This window comes from Panicum hallii, chromosome 7 (genome assembly GCF_002211085.1).
Source record: "Panicum hallii strain FIL2 chromosome 7, PHallii_v3.1, whole genome shotgun sequence".
In the NCBI taxonomy this organism is placed as follows: Eukaryota; Viridiplantae; Streptophyta; class Magnoliopsida; order Poales; family Poaceae; genus Panicum; species Panicum hallii.
Window position 1 is genome coordinate 45,082,830 of NC_038048.1, and position 17,919 is coordinate 45,100,748.

The 17,919-nt window shown below is 52.7% G+C and overlaps 6 protein-coding genes across 6 annotated transcripts; all 6 read right to left on the minus strand.

Moving 5' to 3' along the window:
- Window positions 1–396: 396 nt before the first annotated feature.
- LOC112900941 lies at window positions 397–1,224 on the minus strand. The gene has a single exon (XM_025969713.1). The coding sequence runs from the start codon at window positions 896–898 to the stop codon at window positions 596–598; it is 303 nt and encodes a 100-aa protein (XP_025825498.1). The 5' UTR covers window positions 899–1,224; the 3' UTR covers window positions 397–595.
- A 2,925-nt stretch (window positions 1,225–4,149) lies between these two features.
- LOC112900332 lies at window positions 4,150–4,785 on the minus strand. The gene has a single exon (XM_025969151.1). The coding sequence runs from the start codon at window positions 4,596–4,598 to the stop codon at window positions 4,344–4,346; it is 255 nt and encodes an 84-aa protein (XP_025824936.1). The 5' UTR covers window positions 4,599–4,785; the 3' UTR covers window positions 4,150–4,343.
- Window positions 4,786–6,555: 1,770 nt separating this feature from the next.
- Window positions 6,556–7,112, minus strand: LOC112900216. Its single transcript, XM_025968998.1, has one exon. It carries the CDS (start codon window positions 6,943–6,945, stop codon window positions 6,700–6,702), a length of 246 nt encoding a protein of 81 aa, XP_025824783.1. The 5' UTR covers window positions 6,946–7,112; the 3' UTR covers window positions 6,556–6,699.
- A 1,425-nt stretch (window positions 7,113–8,537) lies between these two features.
- LOC112900285 lies at window positions 8,538–9,233 on the minus strand. The gene has a single exon (XM_025969091.1). It carries the CDS (start codon window positions 8,958–8,960, stop codon window positions 8,700–8,702), a length of 261 nt encoding a protein of 86 aa, XP_025824876.1. The 5' UTR covers window positions 8,961–9,233; the 3' UTR covers window positions 8,538–8,699.
- Window positions 9,234–10,330: 1,097 nt separating this feature from the next.
- Window positions 10,331–10,851, minus strand: LOC112900980. Its single transcript, XM_025969779.1, has one exon. It carries the CDS (start codon window positions 10,723–10,725, stop codon window positions 10,477–10,479), a length of 249 nt encoding a protein of 82 aa, XP_025825564.1. The 5' UTR covers window positions 10,726–10,851; the 3' UTR covers window positions 10,331–10,476.
- Window positions 10,852–16,874: 6,023 nt separating this feature from the next.
- Window positions 16,875–17,474, minus strand: LOC112900290. Its single transcript, XM_025969098.1, has one exon. It carries the CDS (start codon window positions 17,249–17,251, stop codon window positions 17,003–17,005), a length of 249 nt encoding a protein of 82 aa, XP_025824883.1. The 5' UTR covers window positions 17,252–17,474; the 3' UTR covers window positions 16,875–17,002.
- Window positions 17,475–17,919: the final 445 nt, after the last annotated feature.

The following is a 17,919-nucleotide window of genomic DNA, read 5'->3' on the forward strand; positions in this document are numbered from 1 at the left end:
TTGCACTTCCGAATTGTCAGCTTCAACTTGAAATGGTTTCGATGTTTTTTGGAAATGGAGGGCTTCAGTTTTAAAAAGTTCAAGCCAAGTACTATTCATTGACATTTTTTTAATGTTTTCAGCAGTCGACAAGGATCTGTAAAAAATCCATCACCGGAGGCAATGGTTGTTGTTGATAGCACTGTCAGTCCATCACTGACCTCAGCGCATGGAGAAGCAACCTACGCATTGCTTTGTAAAGGTTCATCACGGTCAAATTTTATTGTCTCCTAGATTATGGACGATCTCTCTCTTTGTTTCTAGAACTCAATAATAATAATTTGGTTTTTCTTAGAAAATGGAACAAAAGTATTCTTGCATCTACGTCCAAGAATGTACACTACTAAATAAAGCATGAACACCTAGATGAAAATTTGCAGGATTTAGCTCTGTGTTCATCAACAACTTTCCAGCGTACACATGCTCATCCATACACGTTGGATGATTCATTCGCCCACACGAACTGGTCGCGCAACAAACTACATTACTAGTAGCGGTAGTACAGAGTACTGATGAAACGCTAGCGCCTAATCTAACTGCCCATCGGCTAAACAAGTCAGTTGTTGGGGCCCCAGTTGGTGATGTACATGACCGTCCGGAGCTCCTCCTCTTGCTGCCTCGCCTTCCTCCTCGCGGCCGCCGCCGCGGCGGCCCCCGAAGGCAGCGCGCGCGCGTTGCCGCCGGAGCCGGAGCCGGAGCCGCTCCCGCCTGCGGCCGCGCCCCTGGCGCGCTGCTGCACCGACCGGAACGCGTGGTTCCAGCGGCAGAGGCCCACCTGGTCCTTGAGCGCCTCCACCGTGCCCACGCTCATCGCTGCCGCCCACGACGACGCCTTCGCCTTGCCGCCCCCGCTCGCCATGCGCGCCTCCGATCCCGCCTGTGTGTTCGTCCCGATCGGTGAACTGAATCGATGCGCCTCCGCTAGTCGGCTGCTTGGGCCGGTGATGATGATGCTTTGATGTGTCTGGACTTGAGAGTAAGATGGTGCCGTGCGGCTGGTGGCTTTATAGGCGGCGAGACTTTGCCGGGGCTGGGACCTGGGCGTACAGGGAGTGTGCCGTCGCTGCCGAAGAGGGATACGTACGCGCGCGTGGTTTTGGGCCCGCGAGCGTGGAAAACAGTGGGGGGCAGCTCCTGAAAACCGGGTGCAGGAGGTTGCGCGCGGACGCCGAGGATTAACGGCCCTGCCTGCCTGCCTGCCTGCCTCTCCGGCTGCTGGAAGAATGCGGCGCGGCCTGTGTTGTCAGTTGTCGCCTGTCATTGTGCTGGCCACTTGCCCGATTACGGCCGTGTCGTGTCGAACAGCTCAGTGAGGCACCGAGACCCGGGCGTGCGCCGCGGTTCCGTCGCGGTCCTCGGGGCGTACGGTAGCGGGGAGACTGTTTGGAGCGATGAGATGCGAGTCAGCGAGTGCCGCCGCGCTGGCACGCTGCACTGTTCTCGTACCGCCCTAATCCAGTAATCCTAATCTCCGTGCTGCCCACGTACACTCGAATACAGGTGATCCCCCCACTCTATGCACGTGCGCTTATGCGAGAAGGAACAAAGCAAAGTAGGCTCGTGGTGACTGGTGTCCGTGCAGTGTCTCGCTTTGAGCGGACAGGATGCGCCAATTTTTGACTCGCTCTAGACCACCCGCGGAACTTCTTCTCACGGTGAACAATGACCAAAGGGCCTTCTTTTGTTGGTTTTCCCCCCCTCACGCAATGAACCGCACGTGATCCTCATCGATCCATCGATTCTCTTCACCTACTCGTTGTTCTTTCCACCGTACCTCTTCGACACGAATCTAGCTAGCTCAACGGGAACGAATGGTATTGACACATACAAGGTAGGACGCGTGGAAACCTCCATGTTCTGAGGCCACCCGTGGGCAGTGGAACATGTTCTTTCTAGTAGCTTTTGTCGCTTTTTTTTCCCTCACGCGCTGAATTGCCCGTGTGAACTGCGGGTTCTTACCGCATGCTGGCAGGAACTTGCAGCGTGAGAATCAGCCAAACTATGGGAGACGGTCAGATGGGCTGGCAAACCAGGGGCTTGACTGAACGTGGTTTTCCATGACACCGGGGCCTATGTGGGTCCGGTTAACGTTTGCTTACGGATGCAGCGCGTGCGAAAAAACTCCACCGGAACGTCTGTGCTGCGGCTTCACCGCTGTTCTGGTTACTGTCTCCGTACTAAATTATAATTTATTTTAACTTTTCTAAATATATATATTTTACTATACAATACATAGTAAAAATTATATATCTAACAAAATTAAAATAAATTGTAATTTAGAATGAACGGAGTACATTACATGAGTCATCATGCATCTCGCACGGCAAAACATCAAATTTGCTGGTGTCGTCCGCTCCTTTGCAGTACTGCCGGGTTCGCATGTCAGTGGCCCACGTCAAGAACAATAATAGGGCAGTGTAGCGGAGGCGGCTCATCCGTGTCGGGGGCTGACCGACCCGGATGCAAATTACACAGAACGCTCCAATAATTCCTGGCGGTTCTTTCGTATTTCTGTCTCGGACGACCTCGTTATGCTATATCCTTGACTGTAGATAGCCTGGGCTGGGATACTAGATTCCTTTCTTGGGCCTGTTTGGCTCCGCTTCTAGCCCCGCTTCTTAGCAATTTTAAGCGGCTACCCGGCCAAACGCTTCGCTTCTCGAAGCGCTTCCCCCGCCAGCGCTTCCCGACCTCGTTCAGAAACGCGGGTAACGAGCAGCGGGAGCGGACCAGCTTCTAGGCCGCTTCCCCGCGCCGGCCCTGCCTCCCCCCGCGCGACGACCCCCGCCTCCCCCCGCGCCGGCCCCCCGCCCCACGCGCCGGCCCCCGCCTCCCCCCGCGCCCCGTGGCGGCCCCTGCGCCCCGCGGCGGCCCCTGCGCCGCTCCCCCGCCTCCCCCCGCGCCGGCGGCCCCTCCCCCGCCCCACGCGCCGGCCCCCGCCTCCCCCCGCGCCCCGCGGCGGCCCCTGCGCCGCTCCCCCGCCTCCCCCCGCGCTGGCCCCCGCCTCCCCCCGCCCCCCGCGGCGGCCCCTGCGCCGCCCCCCGCGGCGGCCCCGGCGCCGCTTCCCCGCGCCGGCCCCCGCCTCCCCCCGCGCCGGCGGCCCTTGCGCAGCTCCCCCGCGCCGGCCTCCGCTCCCCGCGCCCGCCTCCGCGCCCGGCGCCGGCCCCCGCCCCCGTGCCCCGCGCCGGCCTCCGCCCCCGCGCGCCCGCCTCCGCTCCCCGCGCCCGCCTCCGTCCCCGCGCCTAGCGCCGGCCCCCGCCCCCGCCCCCGGCGCCGGTCTGCGCCGGCCCCCGCCCCCCCCCCCCACCCGCCCTGCGCCGGTTTTTGGCTCCTAATTGCATGATTAATTGTATCATTATCTTGCTTGACAGTAATCTATGATTAATTTTATGATATATTAATTGTTAATAATTTATAAACAAGTTTCAGCTGTGCCAAACAGGGCCTGTGACCAGCTGCTTCTTTGACCAGCTGCTTCTCTTGCCAGCTAGCCACCAGCTGGCTTCTGAATAAGTTTCAGCTGTGCCAAACAGGGCCCTTGTTTTCTTCTCTGAATGAATACATGTTTTGCTTAGTGTTTTGCTACTCATGATCGGTTCCTTCCTAATTGAGGCATGGTTCTGCTTAGAAACTGCCAAACTGAAATGAAGACTTTGCTGGCTCTTGCCATCACTACAGGATCAATACAGTTTTAGCCTAAAGCTTAGTGTTCGGTTAACGTGACCTGCACTTAAGGTACAAACGCCACCTGGTTTATTTTTCTTGCTAGTAGTTGCTGGCCTCTGCTGATGAACCAAACTAAATGAAGACTCCTCTCATACCATCACAACAACATAAAACGCAGTGTTGACCAAAAACATGTTGTTATGTTTAGCTAATGCGGCCTGGCTGAGGAATACAATGACTGAACCAAATAGGCCTGCAATTAAACTGAAAACGCCATTTGGCTTGTGTTTGCTAGAAGTTGGTCTGTGCTGATGAACAAAGTCGCATATACCATGGGATGTGGTTCAACAGTTTCTTCTTGTCATCAAAGAAGATAGTTCAGAATTTCATATTATTATCTCATGTTTGCCATGGTTGAGTAATCCACAAGAACTCACGAAGAGCTTGTTATGAACTCGAGCAATTTTATTTCCATTCCAGTACACAGTAGCGTAGAATTCATATACTGAAACCGAGTGACAGAAACTTTTCACCATCATCGTAGTATGTTACAATCAGGCGGCATTCAGAGCAACCGGCCAAGCTTTGAGCCGAGCTCAGTCGCTGAAAACCAAAACAGAGGCCGCTGAAAGCCGAGCTCAGTTCGGCCCCCAGCAGCTGAAGTACATGACGGTCCTCATCCCCTCCTCTGCCTTGTCTGCCCGCCTCCGCTCCGCCGCCGCCGCCGGGGCCATCTTCTGGGCCTGCGCGAAGCTGCGCACGTTGGCCTTGGCGTTCCGGTGGGCGGACCGCAGCGCGTAGTTCCAGCGGCAGAGCCCCGCCTGGTCCTTGAGCGCCTCCACGGCGCCCACGCTCATCGCCACCATCCAAGACGCCTTCGCCGCACCTGCCATCTGCTGGTTTTTTCTTCTTCTCCGGTCTCGCCGCCTGGTTCTCTCTTTGCCTCCTTCGGTGTACTCGAGAGCTTGCTTTGCTTGGTGATCGTTGCGATCGGAGCCGCTGTGTTACGCTGTGTTGAAGTGGAGAGGAGGGCCGGTGGGTTAATATAGGGGAGGGCGGCCGGCAGGGGCGGGCGAAACAGGTGGCCGCGGACGTTGGTTTTCCGGGATACCAGGGGCTCTCTGCGCTCCGGGTGGCTGATTCCTTGATCAGGCAGCAGACCTCGCTTTCGCCCCGGCCCAGTGGCGCCCATCCCCTCGCCTTTATCTATTCGCGGCGAGAGCGGCTGTATCTGCTGCGGCTTGCTCCTGGACCACGTCGGCAAGGACGCGTGCCGCTGCGGCTGCAGATAGCAGCGCCACGCAGCACTGCTTGGATGAATCACCTCACCGGAACGGGGGTACTGACACACCTGCAGATCACGAGGTGATCCCTGATCAGCGCGTGCTCACCTGCCGTTTCCGGTTCAGTGAATGGAATAGGCCAAGTAGGATATAATAAGATTATTTTTTATTCTTTTAAATTAGTAGTTCCAGACTGCGCTATTTTTTCTCAGTTACAGTGCAAAAGAGTTTTTTTCTTTTTTGATGAGGACAGAGCAAAAAGAGTTAGGGTGCGTTCGTTTTCCACTCTCTAAATTTTAGACCCATCACATCAAAGAGAATCTTATCATTTAGAAGTATTAAATAAAGTTTAATTATAAAACTTTTTGCACAGATGGATGCTAATTCTCGAGACAAATTTAATGTGCCTAATTAATCCATAATTTGCCACAGTGATGCTACAGTAATCATCCGCTAATTATGCACTAATATACCTTTTTAGATTCGTCTCGCGAATTAGCCTTGGGGTTCTGCAATTAGTTTTGTAATTAGACTTTATTTAATACTTCTAAATGATAAGATTCTCTTTGATGTGATCCCTCTAAACTTTAGACCCTAGGAAACGAACACACCCTTAGGCAAGGTTTAGGTGGCCCATGTGCAGTGCAGTCTTGGCTTTCCATCAGCAAACAGGATAAACGGGACGGTAGTACGGAAATCACATATTCACATGGAGATCGGCAAACTTTACTCAAGGCAAGCTCTTTACTCAAGGCATGCTCCATCCATGAAATTTCTTGCTTTTTTGGTCACTGGCTGGGTGTTAAAAGTAGTAGTAGTACTAGTCATTTTTTTAACGCAGTAGATCTCATGGGGTTTAAGTGCACATTGTTATTTACCACATGTTCAGAAGCTCTTGGAGTGGGACTGACATGATATGGGAGACGGGTTGGGGAAAACCAGGGGCTGCAGATCATGGATTTTCACGTTTGCTGATGCCTTGTTTTGTGACAAAAAGAAAATTACAAAAGACCTGCATATATGCCTATGATTTTCAGCTTGTCTGCAGCTACATGAATGCTTCACACAAACGGAAAATACGAGGTCTGCAAATTGTTACCGGTTGGTGAATACTAGGAAATTCTACTTAGACCATTTGCCTTTCCTGATCCTGGCTAATTGAGCTATGGACTTTGAATCTCCCTCCAGCTGCTGGTTCAGCACAAAGTAGAAAACTGCCAAACTGACGGGAGAGATTTTGCTGTCATTTCCAATTCTTGCAAGACAAATACACTTTTAACCCAAATTTTGGATGCCATAATTAAGTTATATCTTTCTACAAGAACAGAAATAGTAGAAGGCCTAATCCGGCAAGTTCGGAAACTAAATTCAGTACACGACCTGGGGCATGCTTGTCAGTTGGAGATCCAGAGTTTAGGAGTTCAGATTATCGTGACCACATTAGCCAAGACAGGCTGTCCTGTGGTAACTCGTAACACATCGATCCGCACAGAGTCTACTTATAAACTCAAAGCAATTTCAGATTTGCGCGACAGTGCAGCAGCAGAATCGCTCGTACACACTGGGATTAAGTGGCAGAACTTTTCATCATCATCACTTCATCAGTTCATCATCAGATATTTACAATCAGGGAAGGGAAGCAACCGGCAATGATCTCAAGCCAAGCTCGGTCATTGAAGATCAGGAAAAAGAGAAGAAAAGAGACCCATGACTAATTAGGTCCCCAGCAGCTGAGGTACATGACGGTCCGCATGCCCTCCTCGGCCTTGTCCGCCCGCCTCCTCTCCGCCGCCGCCAGCTTCTTGGCCTGCGCGAAGCTGGGGGCGTTGGCCTTGGCGGCCCGGTGGATGGATCGCAGCGCGTAGTTCCAGCGGCAGAGGCCCGCCTGGTCCTTGAGCGCCTCCACGGCGCCCACGCTCATCGCCACCATCCACGACGCCTTCGCCGCACCCGCCATCTCCTTGTCCTTTCTTCTCGGGGCTCGATTAGCTAGAGGTGATCGCTGTGATGCTGTGAGTGAGATTGTGTGATGCTGTGTTGAGGTGGGGAGACGAGCTGGGGATGGCGGGGCTAATATAGCGGAGGGAGGCCGGGAGGGGCCGGCCGAAACAGGTGGCCGCGGACCCTGGTTTTTCCTGGATACCGGGGGCCGGGGGCTCTCGCGCCGCATCTCGCCTTCTTGCGCACCGGCCCACTGGGTCACTTGACTCGTCCTGTTTGTCTTCCGCGTCGCTCGCAGAGACAGGGACGCGCGCTGCGCAACCGCAGAGACGGATGCCACGGTGCGGCCGTGCCACCGCCGTCATCTTTGGGGGAAGCAAAGCAGATGTAGTTTTATCCTGCCTGTGGTGGCCGGCCGTGAATTGTCTTGCTTTCAGCGAACAGGACGAGCTGCTCGCACGAGGCACCCCAGCCGTCCAGGAATCTTATCGACTTCTTGGTGAGTTCGCTGATTAAACTAACCCGTTTCTTTACCGCGCTGGACGCATGGCTTAGCTGCAGATTGTTACCACGTGCTCTCCGAGCAGCGCTTTTTGGAGCAGCTGTGAGAGCGTGAGACAGAGTCCGAGATTGAGAACGATGTCGCACAACCAGACGCTGTAGCCGGCAGGAGGGCATGGTTTACAGGATACCATGGGGTTTCTAGATATTCATGGATGCAATTTTGTATATATGCGGCTATTCGAACACACTTTTTTTTAAAAAAGAAAATGAACACACCATGGTGTACTGTGTAAGTGAGGATCATGGTGTGACATGTAACCTAACCAATGGTTCCGTGCTTGCATAGTGCATAGACCAAAACAAAACTAATGCTTTTAAAAAAACAAAATTGTTCCTTTTATCTAAAGTTGTATTTACTGAAGCAATCACATTTTTTAAGGTATCGGTGGGTGAAACAGTATCATGATCCTACCTACACCGTCTATCTGATCCACCAGCAGTGACACTTTTGGCTTCCATGATCGTTTGCGCCTCATGACCCCTTGCCGAGATAGAAATGCTAATTTATTAAAAAGAAGAGAAAAAAGGAAAACAAATTCATAATTTTCCTGTCATGATCTAGTGCTCAATCTTTGTGTAGTACTACTCCAGCAGGTTGTTTAGTAGAAAGTAGAGATTGCCAAATAAACCGAAACGGCTGACACTTTGCTTCTGCACAAAGATGCGCCGGTCTTCCTTGGAACTTGGAGATTGTGGTTAATCTCTTTTGATGGGGATTATGGATAATTAACGTGGCGTAGCTGTGAGGAGCACAAGGCTGATGTAGAGAGGCCTAAAATTAAATTAAGACCAGGTAGCCATTTGCTAATGCTAACTAGTTAGCATCTTGATCTGACGAATCGTCAGCATGAGTTGTGAGTGCAAGAATTTCTCATTATAATTGTTCTCCGAGAGCTAATCTGTCGTCAAATTCATCAGTCTCATAGTATCATCTCGCATCTGCCATGAACCATTGTTCAGGATTAGCACATCGAAGTAACGGATCACACGAAAAGATTGTTCTCAGCTCAAGCGGATCCTAGTTCCATGAGAGTCGTTGGCAAATAAAATAGAGGCAGGATCCACTTGCTTGAGTGAAATTCCAGAAATTTTCATCATCATCGTCTACTATATTAGTATATTACAATCAGAGAGGCCACCCGAACCGGCACGCATGGACTCAAGCCAAAGCTCAGTTGCAGAAGGCTGAAACAGAGACAGTGGAGACTAGTTAGGCCCCCAGCAGCTGAGGTACATGACTGTCCTCATCCCCTCCTCCTCTGCCTTGTCCGCTCGCCTCCTCTCCGCCGCCGCCGCCGCCGGAGCCAGCTTCTTGGCCGGCGCGAAGCTGGGAACGTTGGCCTTGGCGGCCCGGTGGACGGATCGCAGCGCGTAGTTCCAGCGGCAGAGACCCGCTTGGTCCTTGAGCGCCTCCACGGCGCCCACGCTCATCGCCACCATCCACGACGCCTTCGCTGCAGCCGCCATGTCCTCCTCCTCGGGGCTTTTGCACTGCTTGATTTGGTTAGCTAGAGGCTAGAGCGAGCTCGGTTAGCGATCGCTGTAGTGGTGAGAGTGAGTGAGATCGTGTGATGCTCAGATGCAGAGATGCTGTGTTGGATTGGGAGACTGGAGAGGTGTGGGCGGGTTAATATAGGGTGAGGGAGGCCGGCCGAGAGCCCGAGACGGTGGCCGCGAGGGCTGCTGGTTTTCCTGAATACCGGGGGCTCGCTCCCACTGGTTGCTTTTGCTTTGCCTCACCAACCCAGCTGAAACGGCTCACTCGACTGCTCTTGTTTATTCGCGGCAGAAACGGTGGCTCGTCCCGTCGTCCGTTGTGGTGGATGGCCCGCGTCGCGTGCGGAGAGCCAGAGATAAGGACGCGGGCGTGCCGAGCAGCTTCAGTTCAGATACGGGTGCCAGTGCCAAGCACCCAGATCCAGGCCCAGGCACGAGTGCAGGAGGCAGCAATCACTATCTAGACTGTTTGGTCGAGAGATGGGTATCGACCAGTGACTACACTACCTTTTTCTAATCGCGAAGTTTAGCACTGCAGTTAGTCTCAGCAAACATCATGATAGGCCGTAGTAGGAAAATTCTGAACTAACTCGAGGCCAAGCCTTGTCCAGAAACAGGAATCCTCTTGCCTTCTTGGTGAAAACACGGCCGGTCCATTTCTGAATTTTTAGAAGAACCGTCCATTTCTGAATTTACTGGATCGTATATGGTCAACTGCTGGCATAGTCCGCATGCTCTTGTTGTAGCAGCGAAGCGGTTGGCCATTTGATGGGAAGAACAGAAGCAGTGATACCGCGAGCTGACAGGCTCCCTTCCCTTGGGACCTTTGCAGTTTGCTGATGCAACGCATGCGACATTTTTTTTTTGTAAATTTCACCTTGCGTGATCGTCTGCCTAGTCGAGCTACGCTTCTGCCGCAGGTTCTTCAGCAGTACAAAGCTGAAACCACCCAGCCGAAATGGAGACCTTGCTGTCACTTTGCTTCACCACAACATAAGCACGTACGGCTTGTTCCTTAAAAGTTGGAGACCATGACCGAATTCTCTTTTTTGCTGGAAAGATCACGGTTGATTAATGCGGCGATCTAGCCGAGTACTTCAAGGTTCACACGGATCGGCCTGAATTAAGCTCAGGCCACCAATTTGGCTTGTCTTTACTAATTATCCTCCGATGATTTTTTTTCTTCAACAGTTAGTAGGTAGTAGGCTGTTTTCATCAAGGAGCAGTGGTCAATAATCAAATATGATCACTCTCATATTTGCCTTGAACAATTGTTCGATTTGGCACATCAAAGGGATCTTGTTACGAGCTGAGCTCAGAGAGGTCGTAAGCAAGCACAATAGCAGAAACATGCACATTCATATACAACATAGTGGCAAAACTTTTCATCATCGTCATGTTACAATCAGGAGCAGCCGCCGGCCGGCCGGCGAGGTCTCAAGCCAAGCCCGGTTGCTGGAGGCAGGAACAGAGGACCTATACATGCCTAATTGGGCCCCCAGCAGCTGAGGTACATGACGGTCCTCATGCCCTCCTCCGCGTTGTCCGCCCGCCTCCTTTCCGCCGCCGGGGCCAGCTTCTTGGCCTGCGCGAAGCTGGGGACGTTGGCCTTGGCGGCCTGGTGGACGGAGCGCAGCGCGTAGTTCCAGCGGCAGAGGCCCGCCTGGTCCTTGAGCGTCTCCACGGCGCCCACGCTCATCGCCACCATCCAAGACGCCTTCGCCGCCGCCGCCATGTCCTTCTCCTCTTTCTCGGGGTCTCGCAGGTCTTGGTGGGCTAGAGAGCGAGCTCTGCTGGTGATCGTTGCAGTGCTGTGACTGTGATACTGAGGTTGTGATTGATGCTTGTGTTGTGGTGGAGGCGGGGGTGGGTTGATATATAGCGGAGGGACGCCGGCGGAAACAGGCGGCCGCGGACGATGGTTTCCCCGGATACCGGGGGCCCCGCACCGGCCCAGCTGCGCACGTACGGAGCACCTCGTCTTGTTTATTCGGGGGCAGAAACGGACGCCGCGTCACTGTCCCACTGGCCACTGGCACAATGCATCTTTGTATCTAGACTACTGTTTGAGCTAGAGATGTGTGCTGGCTACAAATTTACATTTCAACTTGAAGCAAACTGCGTGTGGTGGCCGGCCGGTGTATTGTCCTGCTTTCAGCGAACAGGATGAGGGATCTGCCAGAATTTACAAATCTTTCATGCGAGGTTTCTAAAACTCACTCGAGGCGTCCAGGAATCTTCTTCTGGCCATCGTGGAGAGCCGCACTGATTAAACTAATCCGTTTTTACGCGCTGAATCAATCACATGGGTTAGCTGCAGATTTTACCGCGTGATCTTGGACCAGCAGCGACTGACGTCCTGATCGGTTCTCTGGGCATTAAAAATAAGTCTCAACGTAGGGATAAAAATAAGTTCCACACTATTTGATTATATGACTTAAATCATTAAATATGATGGTGCAAAATCAGTTATACCCATGATTTCCTACCTCTGCTCATTCCCGACGACCAAACGGGACACCAAGTGGGAGAACATGATCCACGACCTCGGCGTCGACGACGATACCCACACCATCAAGAGGGTCGTCGCCATTAATATCGCCGACGCTGGATTCCGCCACGGAGAAGCCGCATGAAGAGGTCGGCGGGCACCGGCTGCTGAGAAAGCTGGACTTCTAGCTCTACTTCTTCAGCTACATGTTCAGCGGCACCCTAGGTCTGGTGTTCCAGAACAATCTGAAACAGATCACCGAGTCGCGACGGCTCGCGAAGACTCCCACTCTGGTCTCGCTGTCGTCTTCGTTTGGATTCTTTGGCCGCCTGCTTCCCTCCTTCTTAGGCTACTACTTCGTGGTGGCGGGCTGAGGATGCCGAGCGCCGACGGCGGCGGGGCAAGAAGCTGAGGAAGGAGGGGGAAGGGGAGCAGCCATGACAAGTACGACAGCGATTGAGGGCGGCCTGGGATTGGGGAGGGGTGGCTCATGAGAGGTACCCTATGGCAAAAGCTCCTATAAAGTGAGTCTCGGTGCACAGTTTTATGGCATAGTTATCAAGACTAGAAACTAGGTAACAGTTTTATGGCATAGTAATTAAGATTGGAAACTACGTAACTGTACCAGATAAGTTTTATGGTGACGAAACTCCTCTCACACCCCATAAAACTTTCTCCTTCTCTCTCCTCACTATGTCAACAAAATTGATGATGTGGTATAAAATTTAATGCTACGAAACTCTCCCTGAAACCCCGTTGAAACTGGCCTGATCAATATTTTTGTGACTTATGGGCTTATAGACCATAAGTTTCAATAAATCATCATATTTGGTATTTTAAAAATTTATTGGAACTTAATCTAAATTTCAATCCATAAACCAAATCAAACCAAACAGGATCTGACCGTCAGAGCGCGACATTGTGGGATAACCGGGCGCCATGGGACATGGTTTCCAACCAGGATACCACGGGCTGTATATCCACTGTCCATTGGAGCGTTTGCTCATGCAATTTTTGTAACCAAAAAAACATGCTGCTACTTGAACACACACTGTGCTGTGGCCTGTATCTCAGAGTCATCAAGCAAGGCCTGTTTAGTTCGTTGCGTGTAAACGCAAAAAAAAGTTTTTACAAAAGAATCTTGTCAATTTAAAGTACTAAATGAAGTCTATTTATAAATTTTTTTTGCACAGATGGGTTGTAAATCGCGAGATGAATCTAATGATGCTAATTAATCCATGATTAAGTGAAGCGTCCCCCCATCCGGGAAGACTTAAAAGTGTTGCTTTATCAGTCCCAGGAGGCTGATAACAGTTTTATTACATCAGATGGTACATCACCGTACAACTCTACGCCGTAATGGGCAGTGAAGCGCCACTATCGCGAGGATTACAACTAAAACCCACACTACTACACTAGCTACGAAAAGAGGATCATCAGAGTCTTGCGCCATGCGGAACTCCAACGGTGGCCTTATCCACAGGCAAGACTGGGTGCAGGACGAAACCCTACTCAATGTCTTCGGGGACGTAGTCGGGGTCTTCCACTGTAAAAGTGAGAATGGGGTGAGTACAAACGTACTCAGCAAGTCCAATCACACCCACGGAGGGGGATATAACAGAATTTAATGCACAGGATAATCTAAGGATAAGGTTATGGTTCATTTGCAGAAAACTCGATTATATGCAGGGGTTTGTTTTAAAAGCATTTTCAAAACAAGTTTTTCAGTACCAAGGAGCACACGGTGTTGATCCTCACGGATTCAAGTTTTAAACTACTACCGGACTCCCCGTCCGCCGTAGCATACGGCACAACTGCCGGACACTTTCCAAACAACTCACGCCAGCCCAATCATTCCCAGAGAAAAACACTAGTTATGTGACCACACCATAACTTGCCCAATACCGTGGGCACGGCTATTCGAATAGATTTTAACTCTGCAGAGGTGTGCAACTTTACCCACAGGTGGGGTACCACAACACGATCACCTTAGTGTCGGTGCAGATCCCAACAAAGCCATTACCCACCTTAGTTAGACCTGACTAGCCACCACGGGATCCATCAAGAGGTCATTCGACCTATCTCCGAGGTTTAACCGGGGCATAAGTCACACAGAGCTTATCCCTTCTCCTTGATCACCCGTTGCTCTCAGCTCTCCTGATGGCTATCAGTCTAACTAGTGGGATTTATGCTAAGCCGTTGCCCATACAACGGTCAAGTGGTTTGCACGACAGGAAGGTAGGTGAGATGACACATCAACTCGGTCCTTAGGGTTGACAGGATGGATATCTCCCTTCCTTGCCCTACCACACAGGTACGAGCACACCAACGGCAATTCACACAGAAATGCCATCCATCCCGTCCGACTCGTCTTTCAAAACCACATTTTACCCTTTCCCACACACACGCATTTTCTTTATAAAATTAGATGTTCAAGGTATGGTTATCACAACAAGGGTGGCTATCCTACCATGTTTACGGCATGCAAAACCATGCAAACCTTATAAAACAGGCCACTGGGTTGTGTTTATAAAAACTAGGACAGAAACATGCATCAAAGGGCGGGATTGAACTTGCCATCGTCAAGTCCTTGCGGGAGGTCCCGATCGAAGCACTGTCCCTCGGGTTCGGGGTCGCAGAACTGGTCCTCGGTTGCTTGGTCGCAGTCGGGAACTTCTCCGTTCACTCCGTGCCCTACGACGCAAACAAACAGGCATGCAATCAAGCGAGAGAACTAAAAGCTTTTATCGTTGAGCTTGAATCGGAAATAATTTAGTTACGGAGGTAGGGGTAATGTTTTTGGGTGGTTTCTTAATGGCATGGTTAGAACTATACTAGAAAGGGCGTGGTAAAGTTTTAGGTCGATCGGAGGTTGTTTGGCGCATAAAATGACGAGGTAAAGGGGTTTCAGGGGCTAAACAGGGGTCCCGGGGGCTCGTTTGCAATTACCCGGAGGGGGTAAGGACCTTTCCACGAATCCTAAAAATACTCAGGACATGCTAAAGGGTGTCGTGCGTATCTAGGTTTGTGTAATGGAGGGTTCAATTTGAAATAACAAAAAGGGCGAGGTTTCTTTTGCAAAGAGGGAGTGGATAGGGGTGCTCCTAGAGAGGGGGGGGGGGAGGTTTGGGAAATACAGGGAAGGGGAGGGGGCTCTGGGCAAAAAGGCCCTTCTCCTTCCTCTCCCCCGTTCAGAGCAGAGGAGGGGGATGGGGGCGCCGGCGCCCGGCCGATTCCGGCCAGCCGGGGCCCGGGGCGGCTCGGGGATTGGGGGAAAAGGAAGAGGGGAAGGAGGGGATCCCATCCCCGTCCTTACCTTGGGCCGAGGTGGAGCGGGGAGGCGCGCCCACGGGAGCAGGCGGGCGGCGGTGGTGCCACGGGCGGCGGCGGCGCTGCGAGCTAGGAGAGGAGGCGCGCGGTGGAGAGGGCGGTGGTGGTGGTCGGGGCTGCGCGGGGGGGTTCTATTTATAGGCCGGGGGAAGGGCGGTGGAGGGGGTCTCGGCCGGCGGCTCCGCGGGCGCCATTAATGGCGTTTTGGCCGCTCGCGGCAGCCGTGGCGCGGTGGCGAGGGCGCTGGGCACCGCACGTGGGGGGGGGGTTAGGTGCTGTGCGGCCACAGTGGCGAGCACGCGTGCGGGGTGCGGCAGGGGAGGCAGCGGCGGGCAGTGCGGCTGGCGACGGGCGGCGCGGCCGTGGCGCGGGGGTGGGCACGCGCGTGCGCGCGTGACGCGGCGCGGCGCACGGCCACGCGGGGCACGCGGGGCACGCGGGGGCGAGCGCGTGCGCGCGGCACGGCCGGGGCAGCGCAGGCGCACGGCCTGGGCGGCGCTCGGGCACACGGCAGGGGAAGGAAAGAGAGAAGGGAGGAAGGGGGAAGAAGGAAAGAAAAAGGAAAGAAAAGGAAAGGAGGGAAAGGAAAGGAAAGGAAAGAAGGAAGGAGAAAGAGGGATTGGGGGAAAAAGAAAAGAAGAAAAGAGATGGGGGAGAGGAAAAAGGGAAAAGGAGAGGGAGAGAGAGGGGGGGGGGCGCGTCGGCGCCGATCGCGGCGGCGACCGCGGCCGGTCGGCCACGCGCACGCGGCATTCGCGCGCTGCGCGGGGAGAAAGGAATCGCGCCGGCACTAATCGCGGCAGGTGGCCACGCGTGGGCGGCAGGCCACCGAGCGGCGCGGGATGGGACGGCGAAGAGGGTACGGCCATCGGAAAAGGGGCTGGGTCAACAGCTGGAGCCGAGCGTCTGGTCGGTGAAGTGTCCGGGAGGCGATTAGGGTGCCAACGCTTTGAACAAAACATCTTAGCGCGTAATTTAATTTGGTAAATTTTCAGGGCGTCACATTAAGCAATAATTAGCGGATGGTTACTGTAGCATCACCGTTGCAAAATATGGATTAAGTAGGTTCATTAGATTCGTCTCGCGATTTACAGCCCATCCATGCAAAAGATTTTGTAAATAGACTTCATTTAGTATTTCAAATTAGTAAGATTCCTTCGAAAATTTTGCGTTTACGGTTTTTTTGCGTTTACGGCCTGGGAACTAACAGAGCCCAAACTTCATGGAAACAATCAGACATGAAACCGGCCTCTCGTCATCATCACGCTTTCCCTGTCATGACGGTCCTGTGGGATCGTTCTATGCTTCTTGAGCAGGTTGATTACTGCATACTTACTAGAAACTGCAAACCAGAATGGAGTGGAGGCCGTCCTGTTACTTTGCTTCGCCGCAAAATAAGTACGGGCTTCCCCTAAAAACTCGGAGATCATGTCTGAAGTATACATTTTAACATGAGATCATGGTTAACTAGCATGGATCATTACCTTGTAGACTAGTTAACGAGCACTCTCTCCGTCCCAAATTACAATTCATTTTGAATTACTTAGATCTATAATTTTTCGTTTTGGATTATTTAGGTTTTTCGTTTTGGATTATTTAGTTGTAGTTTTTGTATATATTTAGATATAAAGTGATGCATAGCAAAATATATGAATCTAAGAAGTTAAAATGAATTGTAGTTTGAGATGGAGGAAGCCAAAACAGATTATAATTTAGGACGGAGAGAATTGTAATTCGAAATGGAGAATTGTAGTTTGGGATGAAGGGAGCCAAAAGGATGAATTGTAATTTGGGATTGCATGGCCGATAGGATGGGAGGAGTGCATGGCCGATACAGACTGGCCTGAAATTAAGCTCAGGACACCACTTGGTTTGTCCTTGTTACCATTACCATTTTTCTTCGAGAGGTCATCAAAGAGCAGAGTTCAGAACCTGAGTTTATCGTCTTACATTTGCCCTGAGCCCATGAGCGATTGTTCTACATTCGCACGCCTAAGCGTCGAACCACACGAAAGTCTTTGTTGTGAGCGCAACGAGATCGCACAGTAGCAGAAGCATTCATATACTCGAATGAAGTAGCACAACTTTTCATCATCATCATCGTGTATCTACAATCAGGAGGAGCAACCGGCCAGGATTGAAGACAAGCTCGGCTGCTCAAAGCTGAAACAGAGAGAGAACCTAATCACGCCTAATTAGGACCCCAGCAGCTGAGGTACATGACGGTCCTCATGCCCTCCTCGGCCTTGTCCGCCCGCCTCCTCTCCGCCGCCGGGGCCAGCTTCTTGGCCTGCGCGAAGCTGGGAGCGTTGGCCTTGGCGGCCCGGTGGATGGAGCGCAGCGCGTAGTTCCAGCGGCAGAGGCCGGCCTGGTCCTTGAGCGCCTCCACGGCGCCCACGCTCATGGCCACTATCCACGACGCCTTCGCCGCACCCGCCATGTCCTTCTTCCTCGGAGCTTAGCTTAGCTTAGGACTTGCCTGCCTCGAGAGATCGCTCGCTGGTCGCTGGAGTGAGGTTGTGTGAATTGTGATGCTGTTATGCTGAGACTTGAGATTTGAGAGATGATCGGGTGGGGTGCGTGGGTTAATATAGCTGGGGGAGCGCCGGCGAAACAGGCGGCGGCGGGCGCTGGTTTCCCAGCATACCGGGGGCTCTAGGTTTGTCCGTTTGCGCGCCCACCATACCGCTTTCGTCGGCGCCGGCCCAGTGGCTCCACTCGTCTCTCGTATTGGGGTGGCGGCGGGCCCACGCCCCATAATAACCCACCAGATTTTTTTTTGAGAGGAATAACCCACCAGATAAGGAAGCTTGCCGCGGAGGTGCAGAGAAATGAAACGTCCGGATCGTTGTTTGATGGGCTGCTGTCAAGGCCCACGGTGCTGCTCTATGCACATACTGGGCCTTAAGCATGACAGCCCATTTAAGGCCCGTCGTCTACCTCGTGTGTACGTGCCAGAGGCAACGTTATCCGCATCACCCTTTCTTCTCCCTCCGCAAGCGCGCAACCATTTGTCGTCCCGTCGTCCGCTCCATCCGAGGCAGGAAACAGCAGCAACTCACCGCCGCAGCAGAAGGGGGGGTGCTCGCTCAACACCGATCGGCTTGC